At 50.1% G+C, this 10,704-nt stretch overlaps 1 protein-coding gene and 1 long non-coding RNA gene across 2 annotated transcripts; one reads left to right on the forward strand and one right to left on the reverse strand.

Moving 5' to 3' along the window:
• The first annotated feature begins 1,492 nt into the window (after nt 1-1,492).
• LOC125697746 (uncharacterized) lies at nt 1,493-6,313 on the forward strand. Its single transcript, XR_007378913.1, has 3 exons — nt 1,493-1,574; nt 2,269-2,385; nt 5,866-6,313. It is a non-coding gene; the product is annotated as an uncharacterized LOC125697746 (long non-coding RNA).
• LOC125697740 (transcription cofactor HES-6-like) lies at nt 1,573-4,597 on the reverse strand. Its single transcript, XM_048955297.1, has 4 exons — nt 4,057-4,597; nt 3,308-3,403; nt 3,085-3,163; nt 1,573-2,356 (listed from the first exon to the last, which is right to left on the reverse strand). The coding sequence occupies exons 1-4, from the start codon at nt 4,117-4,119 to the stop codon at nt 1,911-1,913; spliced, it is 684 nt and encodes a 227-aa protein (XP_048811254.1). The 5' UTR covers nt 4,120-4,597; the 3' UTR covers nt 1,573-1,910.
• Nucleotides 6,314-10,704: the final 4,391 nt, after the last annotated feature.

A 10,704-nucleotide genomic window follows, 5' to 3' on the forward strand; every position in this document is an offset into this window, starting at 1 on the left:
AACACCTTCTTTACTGAAACCTGTTGGTGTGCAAAGACACACCAGGAACTTAGGAACGTGGGATCATTTAAAAGAGCCCCTTGGATGGAAAAGAAGGCACTGAGAAATGAGCATCGTGTACTAGAGGCTGTTGGCCGAGCGTTGCAGTCTCACTTTGCTATTTTTAAAGCTCTCTCCAGCTGCTGTGTGACCATTCCCTCTGCACCCACGAAAGAAAAAAAAGAAAAAAAAAAAGCACCGATTAGAAACAGGAAATAATAAAACCCACTGAGCACAAAGTATGTCCAAATGCAGAGTAAACAGCCAGAAATGGGGAGAAATACGTATTTCTCACTGATCTCTTTTCAGTGCAGTAACCAAAGCTGATAATTATAGTCAGTGGGGATTTACAGCATTAGGGGAAAGTATGTTCTTATGTCCGTGCTGTCAAAACACAGGAGAACACTGGCAGCACAGCAGTGTTCCCTAGCCCCTCTCCCAGCACAGCGCTGAGGTTACCACAAGTTGATAAGGTGCATTACCAAAATGATCGAGAAGAAAGCAGTGAGTTTCAGGTCCTACTCCAGGTTGGGATCTGCTGCTTTACCTGCCCTGTGGCCCAGCTCTGGGCAGAGGAGGTTCCTGCAGCAGTGCAGCAATGGGTGCTCAGGTCACATGCAGCTTTCTCTGACCTCAGCAGTGTGTGTGGTAATCTCTGCCACCTGCCTTTCGTGTCTTTTCTCTTCCAAGATCCCTTTGGCTGCCTGTTATCACAACCTGTGAGCCTCTACGGCTTTGCTGCCTTTTTCTGCTAAGCAGAACAGAATGCTAAATCAGAGGTGATGGTTTTCACTCTTTCAGTGCATCATCAAATAGATGGTGCTGCATAATTAGCCCCTCTGAACTGGGTGGCCGTTAATTTGTATAAGCAGTGTTTGTTTTCTTGTAACTGTGAAGAGCTTTCAACTGCCTTTGAGTTGAAAAACTGAGACCAAATGTCACGAGCTGAGCAGGTTTGTCCCACTCTGATGGGTACAGTTTGCAGGGAGTTTGGCCTTCTGCCTGTCAGAGTCCATCTGCAATGCTCTTGCAGTCAAACCCAAAGTACTGCTGCAGGTTGACAAGCCCAGCTCCCGACTTCTTTTGTCACTCACAGACGTTACCATGATCCAGGTGATTCTGCGTGTGTGTGTACACAGCTTTTATTCAAAGCATCAACTGTGTTCAGAGCAGGCAGAAGGAGGATGGGAGAAACACAGTCGCTATCTTCCAAGAGTTTATTTAGAAAATAAACAAAACCAATCTCTAAATGCAACTACAGGTGACATACGCATAGCTCACTTGTTGAACAGTTGTGTCAGTATGTTCAGGAACAATGTGTGGGCACTGAGCAATACAGAGAATATTTCTAAACAGTTTATAACATCTAAACTAAGTCTCTCCCTTTGTGTTTTCAGCACTGCAGCATTCCTACAGGAATCAGAACTGAAATCTCCCATGGTTGCACAGGAATAGCTGTAACAATAACAAAAATAAGGAGATTGGCTGTTTGCTGCTTTGTTCTGTGGTGTCAGCTGCTGCATGAGATCCCAGAGGTGAGCTTGGTGCAAGAGAGGGTTGTTGTCATCGTCTGATATTCATTGATAGAACATTAATTATTTTAGGAATGTAAGACAAGAACATTATATAATTAATATACACTAAAGAGCACAAGAGGATTCTATACAATAATTTAGATGTATTAAATAAATACAAAATAATAGCAGCCTTCTATAATGCAGGCTACACATAGGTTTACTTCGGCTTGAAGTACCCTGGTCTTTAGTACACCTACGGGAGCAGACCTGCTCCACAAGTGTTGTAAAGAAACATATCTATAAGATACATACATAAGAGTGTCTAAGGTTAGGATAAACATTTGAAAACACATTTTACCATGGTCTCCACATATCTAATGACCCCATACTAGGGTTATTATGGGAAAAATTGGGCTGCAGAACCTGTCTGGGAGGCACAGCATCGACCTGGCCAAAACCCGACAGCGAGGGTGGTTGGAATGAATTTTTCAAAGCCTGTTTGTGTTCCGCTGGGTAGAAGTGCTCCTGAGATGGATTTGTGCTGGGAGTATTCCCTTTAGGACTCAGTGGGGTTTTTGCAGTCAGGAGAGGCTGCTGAGATGGGCTCGAAGAACTTAATGCTGCTTTGGAGGTGTCTTCTCCAGACCTGGGTAGGGATTTCAGCAGGTGGTTTAGCAGGCGTGCCCCCAGTGTCTTGTCCATCCACTCGCAGGTGAGGAGAAGGTTGTGGACCTCATGCATGCACTGAATGTATCCTGTGCTGTACCTCTGCTGAGCTTCAAGGCCCACTTTGGAGTCAGCTGCGTTGAACAGGAGACAACTGGAGTTGGTAAGGGTGCAAAGCCTGCCATCCCACTTCAACACATTCAGCAGGTCCCCATGTGCTTTCGCCCATGCAGGGCCTATTGCTTCCTATTGCTTCCTACCAAAACCACTGTGGGGCTGTGACAGGCCAGTGCCTTGCTGCTCTTTGGGAACAGAAGTTCTGCGTGAGGGAGAGCAGTGCTAGGCTCGGGGCTGGAGCAGGTAACAGCACTCGGGTTTCTTGGTGGAGTTTCCCACTGGGGCAGCGATATCACAGGGTATTAGCAGGCATTCCCCTGCCAGTCTGCCGCTGTGCTCACAGAGGCCCCTCAAAGACACCGGGAGATGCAGAAACGCCTATTATTTAAGAGCCAGATACTGACTTCTGGAGAAGGCAGATTGATTCCTGCACGGATTTGAGCTTAGTTTAATGCTTTACAGGAACGTGCGTGGTTTGCAGGGCTCGGGGAAGGGTGCAGGGAGCGGGCAGCCCCCAGCATCCTGCTGCCCGTGGGCAGGCAGAGCCACAACGGAACAAAAGGAGAAACAGGCGCTGGAAGGAAAATCTGCCGTGGGTTAAAATGTGTTCGGCTCCATCTCTCCATCTAGCGGTGAAAGCCAGCCCAGAGCAGCAGCGCGGCGTTTGCAAGAGGCTTTGGCTGAGCTGCTTGGGGGTTGAATGTGCAGCCCTGTGCCCCAGGGGCTGCAGAGAAGGGGCACTTACCAATCAGCTTGCTGTTCTGGATGTTCTGGAGGTGTTTCACAGTCATTTCCAGGATGTCTGCTTTTTCCAGTTTAGACTGCTAATAAAGAAAGAGTTCATGAGCTGGGAAGCCATGAGGTAATTGCGGATTTTCACAAAATACAGAGACCCTCTCCCGTCCCCCCAAAAGCCAAACAGTCTCCATCAGCAGAGGGACATAATCTGCGTCAAAATGAACACTTACATCCAAATGGAACGCACCAACCACGGTCTCCTTCAGCTGGTCCAAGCAGTTATTAATCCTTTCCCTGCGCTTCCGTTCGATGAGGGGTTTCCTTAACTGCAGGTGAGAATCAAAGAATCAGAGAATTGCAGAATGGCCTGGGTTGAAAAGGACCACAATGATCATCTAGTTTCAACCCTCCTGCTATGTGTAGGACTGCCAACCAGCAGACCAGGCTGCTCAGAGACATATCCAGCCTGGCCTTGAATGCCTCCGAGGATGGGGCATCCACAACCTCCTTGAGCAATCTGTTCCAGTGCCTCACCACCCTCTGGGTGAAAAACTTCCTCCTAAACAGGAGGAGGATGAATTGCAATAATTTATTTTTTGTGGAGAACGAAAGAAACTGGACTGCATGGGTTTCACGGGGGCAGCTTGGGGTCGGCATGAGCTGGGAGAGCCACATCCCAGTGTGCAACCAGTGCGGGATGGCGTGATGCTCAGTAAGGTCCGTACTGATGGAGAGCCTCCAGCTCTGGTAAGGGCCTGTCCTTTGGGTCACGCTAGCTCTGAATTCTCTTACTTCCACCCCTATTAGCCTGAATTTACCCAACAGAAACCAAAAGGCAGAGAAGGGAAGCAGAAAATAAATTTACACAGGTTAAATTCAGAGAAAACTGTCTTTATAGTAAGAGGAAAAAAAAAAGAAAACCACTCTTTCCCACAAGCAATCTGCAGCACCCATCCCTGCGCTCCCGCTGGGCTCCTACCTTCCTCTCCTCCTTGGTGCTGGGCAGCTTGTGTGCACCGCCGGCCATGGCTGCGGCCGTCATTGTAATCCAGCTGTCCGCCCGGCGCTGCCAGGACGGGGCGGGTGGCACTCGGGCAGCGGGTGCTGCCAGTCCCGGCGGGCGCTTTGCCTCTCCTCCGCTCCTCCGCTGTATTTATAACCCAAAATTAGCATGTGAAAGGGAACTCGCCTTGGCGGGACTTCTTTTCCCACACGAGGGGTCGAGCCCAGAGGTTTGTGACCATCAATCAAAGCTGACAGGGCACCGCTTCTTTTCAATGACCGCGGCGGCCCCCCCAAACGGCGACAGATGTCCGGCCTCCAAAGCCTTGCTTTGTAGGGATCTTTTGTTAAGGAAGAAGAGAAGCAAAACGGGCGTGCTCGGAGCAGCTTGCATGGCTCCTGCTCAATTTGCACAGATTCCCAGGGAGGGAAACAATGGTGGGACCCAGTTGAGTTACACCTGGGAAAATGTGTCTCTGCGTCTCTTCTCCCCTGTGTCCCCCTGAGCCAGCGCTGCTTTTTACCTGCCAGCCTGAGCCTCGAGCATCTTCAGTCCTTGAAGCAGCCTCTTAATTTGATAATAGAGTACTGGCAATCCAGGCAATAGAGAATTGACCAGTTCCTGCAGGAATTGTTATTGCAGGATAATAGTGATCGATTAAAAAGTGTTGACAGCAGGCAGCTATAGAAACCTCGCTCCCATCGCAGAAACCCTCCAGGGAGAGCACTTCACAGACCTCCCGAGGATGTGAATTCTCTGTTGCACACAGCCATGTGCAGGGAATACAGAGCCTGTCTAGTTTGTTGTTGCTGTGTGCTATTTAGTATTAAACTTGCAGACAGCTGCAGAAGTAAACCAACCTTGAGGTGAACGCAGTCCTGTTGATTCTGTGGGATTTTTACTTGTTTGTTTTCCCCCTTTTCATGCTGCATTTGCTGTTTTTTGGGTGTGTTTCTGCTTGTTTCAGTCCTCTGAAATGCTAGTGCAGAAGCACAGGGGCCTTTGCAGAAGGCTTGGCACAGAATGGGAACATGCTTTTATGTTTCCTTACTTCTGTCTGGTTTTGAGGGGGAGCATGAAGGCATTTTTCAAGGCTGTGCTTTTGCTTTCTGACAACTGCTTTGCTAACCGCAGGATCCGGCAGTGTCCTACAGAGTCACCCAGGTGAAGCCCTTCAAGTTGGTGTCAAATGCGCCGCCTTATGTAAATGGACAGGAAGAAGTTGTGTTGGTTTAGAAGCTCCAAAAGCCCTCGGGATCCACTCTTGGAATTTCCCATCACCCAGCACAACGCTGCAGCTGCAGAGCCCTTACTCCACCCCTTCAGCCGTAGGTGGTGATGTACCCCAGGAATGGAGCGAGGACATTGCGTCCTGCTCTTAAACGCTGTGTGGGTGGGTGTGCTTGTTTGTGTGTAAATGCAAACATTTCTAGCATGTCTGCACTCAGTACTGTCTGGGCTTATAAAGAAAATGTGTCCCCAGACATGTTATCGTGCAGGCAGGGGTTGCTTGTCAGCCAAATGCAAGTGTTGGGTGCAGTTGCCTGGTTTTATAAGCATCCTACTTGGCAGGGGTGCATGAAGGAGAGCCTGAGATGGGTGTTTGTTACTCTCAGAGAGGACAGTTAGTGTCTTGTTCTTTGTGATGCAGCACTGGAGTGGGAATAGGCACCTTGTATCAGGTCTGTCCCCTGCACAAAAAATGGAAGGATGTTCCACTGTCTGGTGTGAAAGCTCTTCGCATCTGCCAAACCCCAACATTTAAGATACTTTTGTTTTTTGCAGGTTTTTTCCAATCAATCGGGAGAAGTGGCTGCATGACTTCTAGCCAGATTTTGCTTTGCTGGTGGAGAAGAGAAGTCACCTCCCCTGCTCCTAAAGCACACCCCCACCAGCAACACCTCACACAGAAGAGGCACTGTCCTACAGCGACCATCCCATGGTTGCCCAAGGCCATCTCTGTTCCTGGCTCAGCTGGGCATTGCAGAGGTGTCTGAGAATGCAGTACTGTCTAAAGGATCTGAAACACACCAAAAGAGGTACCCAACCCCAGCCCCAGCCCATGCCCGTTCCTCCCTTGGGCAGCAGGTTCAGGGCTCTAGGAAGCCCCCTGCTCACGGAGCCTCACTGGTTTCTGCTGGCAATGAGTTCATTTCAAGGTTCATTTGTAAGACAGCATCTCCGTGAAAAAGAAGAGCAGCTTTTGCTGTAAACAGTTATTTTACACCTCTCATTCAGGGCAGAACCCTTTATGCTCCAAGCGAGGGGGTGCGCGGGCGGGAGGGCCGTGCTGCCTTTCAGGGGAAGCCTGACATCTGTGCTGGGGATTGTATGGCCCAAACAGGCACATGCAAATGAGCACGGAGCATTAAAGAGAGAGCTTTTTGCAAATTCCCGCTTCCCTTTTGCATTTCGCACTGCCAGGTTTCGCTGAAAGGGGATTCTCCATAGCAAACAAAGCCTCCCTTTTTCCTGGGCTTTCCACAAAAAGCAGAAGGAAAAGGGTCAGTGCCGCTCAGAGTTTTCTTTTTTGCTATTTGTCTGCATTTCACACCCTGTAGAAAGAAAACAACTTTTAACATCTGTTCCTGCAGTTTTTAAGATGGAAAGAAAGGCCCTTGGAAATGGGGAAAGCGTGGCAGATGTTTGCAGATTCCCTCCAACGCAGATGTCTTGCTCTGAAAAAAGTTCCTTTAGGAATCCGTGGCCACAGCTCCTCTTTGACTCGGGACACGCGACTGCTGAGCGAATGAAGAGACGTGGGAAAGCTCTATTAGGACAAAAGAGCTTATTCAAACAAACCTGAGAGCCGTGAACAATCTAATAACCAGCAGAGAAATGGTCAGTGGCCCCAGCCCTGCCAGAGGGGCAGCACTCCCGGGGCAGGGGCAGCCAACGGCCGCAGGAAGGAGCCTTTAGTGCCTCTCATTGCAAAGCCAACTTCACCTCAAGCTGGAATGTGTGTCCCTAAGAAGCAGGGAATGGTGCCACCGAGGTCTCTTCCACTTTGGTGACATCCACGTCCCATACATGACCGCTGATGCTCTTTGTGATCTGCATGCTGAGGCCTCACTCTAAGAGGCAATTGCTGGACAGAAGGGCATTTTGTAGACCCAGTTCAGCTCCTGCTGAAGACAGACAGATGTGAGATGTAGGGATGTCCAGTGGGGCTGCTGTGCTGCTGGGTGTAGGCCCTGTGGCAGGAAAGCCCCAGGAGGAGGCAGCACTGCGCTCCCAGGACTGCAGGCTGCCCCTCTCTGCACCCCAGCATCCTCCCCCAGCACTGACACTGTACTGTAGGCAAAGGCTTCGTCCTTGGGGAGCTGATGTCAACCCTGTCTCAACCATCTGTAGGCCAGGCCTGCAGGATCCTCATTTGAAAGCACAGGTCTTTCTTTACTGCCTGGGTACTCTCAACTGTGACGTGTGTCAAGTTCTTCAGCAATGCTGTGATGGCTCCAGGATGAAGGGACATGTTTTTCTGGATGTCTCAAGCAATTTCAATCCCTAGGAGACCAGAGGGAGCCACAGGGATGCTTTCTAGTTTCCCATTCTGTCTTTTGGGGTCTATATTTCTGCTGTATATTTGCTAGCGATTAGAGAGAACAGCATAACTTAAACACATTGTGTCCCTCAGTCCTTGCCCCACTGCCATGGATAGAAAGAGGAAGTTCTCTCCAGCGGCCCCAGTTTGACCAGCCTGAATGCTGCCACCACTGCCTTCCCAGTCCAAGGCACCATTTCCCTGCCCTCTCCTTGCAGACAGCGTGGTCACTCTGAGCAGTTGGCTCCAGACAGTTCCCAGGCATCCACCCTGCTGGATTTACTTTTGGGTAGGAAAGATCAAATCCAGGCTGCTTCCTTAGGAGCTGCAACCTTCCTGCCAAGTGCCCAGATAGTCTGGGAGCCGGGAGCAGAGCAGGGAGGAGTTAAGCAGAACCATTACAGGTGCCTGAATACAGCCTGTTAGCACAGCTGCTCAGCTGCAGGGCTTAGGCAGAGGTAACAGCATGCTTGCTGCTCTGAGCAGGTTTAGGAGAGCAGCTATCAGTAGGGGCAGGCATTCAGTCTGCCCCAGCTTCTCACAGCAGAAACTCAATGCAGCCCCCCATGCACTGTGGCTTGGGAAAATGAGCGGTGTCAGCGGGGTTGGAGAAGGATGCTGCACACTGTGAGTGTGGGTCTCTGCTCACAAAGGGTGCCAGTGACGGGGCTGCTGGGCAAACAGCTGGGTGGGAGGGGTGTCCTGGCCCTCTGCTGCCAGCTGCTGTGTTTGATTTTGCCCTTTCTGCTTTTAAGGGAGGGGTCTTGCTTTTGGTGCAGGCAGTAATGCAGCATTTGTGAAGGGAGAAACAAAGCATCTGGAGCTGCTGGAAGGGTGAGGCCAGGGAACAACCAGCACATAGGGCACTGAGAAAAACTCAGCCCTGATGTGAGGACTCAGAACACACTGCGCCCTCCCCAAGGCAGGGATGGCCCCGGATCTCCATTGCCATAAGCAAACATTCGCAGAGGAGAGGCTGTTTTCACAGTGATTTCAGTCATTATGACTAAATGGTTTTAGTCTGGTGGGTTTCAGAAGTTCAGCTCTGGTTCAAAGTTGAGGTTTAAAAAAAAGGTTAAACCTCTTCATTAAAAGGCTCATATCTGCTGCTTTTGGAACAGCTATAAATCACACTGCTCTGACTTTCTCTGTCGCCCAAGGGTGGTTTGCTCCCCAAATGATTCCAGCACGAGAGGAATGTGGCAAAGAGCTGTAAATGCCGGAGAGGTGACTGCATGCACCAGGTCAGGAGGGAACAGTCTGGGCAGGTAGGACTGCTCCCAGCACAGCAGCATGTTAACCAGTGCTGTTCAGAGATTACTCACTGCCAGACTGTGCCAGGGGGAACAGGGCTGCACTTCCAGCCTGGCCTTTGTTCATGATGCCCCAGGAGATCTTGCAGTGAGAGGAGCTGTGGCTTTGCTGGGGAAAGGCTGCTGCAGGGACCCTTTGTAACGGCAGGTTATGGGGCTGCTGACTTATGCAGCAATGGTCCTAGGGGGAGGGAAGCAAGAAAAGACACTGAAAAGTTGAGTTCTCAAGTGTTTGGTCCCTCCTGGTGTCATAGTTTTCCTTCTGGACAGAAAGGAAACAGATGGGACTCACCAGTATTAGCAAGATCTAATTCTAACACTAGACAGTCCCTTCTCCTCAGCCTTGTTCACATCGCTGGTGAGGACTGACAGTTGATGTTCTCACTGTTGTCTTTGTGGTTGAGTGGTGGTCTGTCAGGACAACATCCCATGGAATTCTTCATTGGGTAGACAGGGACAGGAGCAGGGCCAGAGGTTCACCTGCTGCAAAGGCATTTATGGATAGAGAGGGACTCACAAGGCATAGATAGTGTAGTGCCATATGGAGTATCTTCATCATAAGAGAATTCCCGCTCCAGAAGCAGTAGGGGATGTCTCTGGAAGTGCTGTTGGTATCTCTCAATCTGGCTGTTGTACTGAGTGCTCCAAACCTCACCAGCCCCAGCTCGGCACGCTCAGTATCCAAAAAATGAAGCTGTGAAGAGTCTGGGACACAAAGTATGATGGGGAGCAGCTGAGGGAACTGGGATGGGTCGGTTTGGAGAAGAAGAGGCTCAGGGGAAACCTCCCTGCTCTGCAACTCACTGAGAGGAGGCGGTGGTGAAGTGGGGGTTGGCTTCTGCTCCCAGGTTAACAGCGATGAGATGAGAGGGAACAGCCTCGAGTTGTACCAGGTTGGATCAGTTTGGATATTAGGAAACATTTATTCTCAGAAAGAGCAGGGAGGCACTGCTCGGCTGCACAGGGCGGTGGGGCAGTCACCATGCCTGGAGGTGTGCAGAGCTGTGGAGATGTGGCACTGAGGGACATGGGCATGGTGGGGTGGGCCGGGGTTGGACTTGATGATCGTAGTGTCTTTCCAACCTTAATGATTCTGCGATTCTATGATCACATGACTGAATCATCCTCAAGAGTGGACTCCTGGTATAGGAAATAATTACAAGGTTGGTACCAGTTGAATAGTTTTCAGCTTTTCTTTCACACACACCCCTCCAGCCTTTGTGTTAAGGATGAGCTGACGTTCTTGCCATTGCTCAACACGTCTCCTGTCTGGCAGGTTAGCAGAGCTCCTGGCCCTGCAGGAAGTCTTATCTGCTTTCCTCAGCTGTATAGCTGCTGGTTGCAACATGGACTCTTAGGCCAAGAGTGAGTTATAGGAAGAAGAAAATCTGATAAGCTGTGTGGGTGGTGACACAGTGATAAGGTCTAACCTGCTGTGCTGGAGTGATGTTTGGGGATGAAGAGCCACGCATGCTGGGGAGAGTGCAGGGGGCTTTGAGAGAGTGTTCATAGAGTTCTTGAACTTTCCTCATTGGGCATCCCAGGGTTTCATTTTCTTCATGAGGGCAGCCTCTGGGCTTTCTCACACTTTCTGTATGTGTAATGTTACCAGATGCCATCTGATGACAGACCTCATATATAATGCAGCAAGTGCTTGGTTTGTCCAGCAAGTTCCGTTTTCACAGCAACTTCGGCATGTGTGCCTGGCTCCCAGGCGTCAGAAAACCAGAGCTGGGCACCCGTAGCAGCCTCTGCACATCCCACACA

The sequence above is a fragment of the Lagopus muta genome, chromosome 9 (assembly GCF_023343835.1).
Source record: "Lagopus muta isolate bLagMut1 chromosome 9, bLagMut1 primary, whole genome shotgun sequence".
NCBI classification, from domain to species: domain Eukaryota; kingdom Metazoa; phylum Chordata; class Aves; order Galliformes; family Phasianidae; genus Lagopus; species Lagopus muta.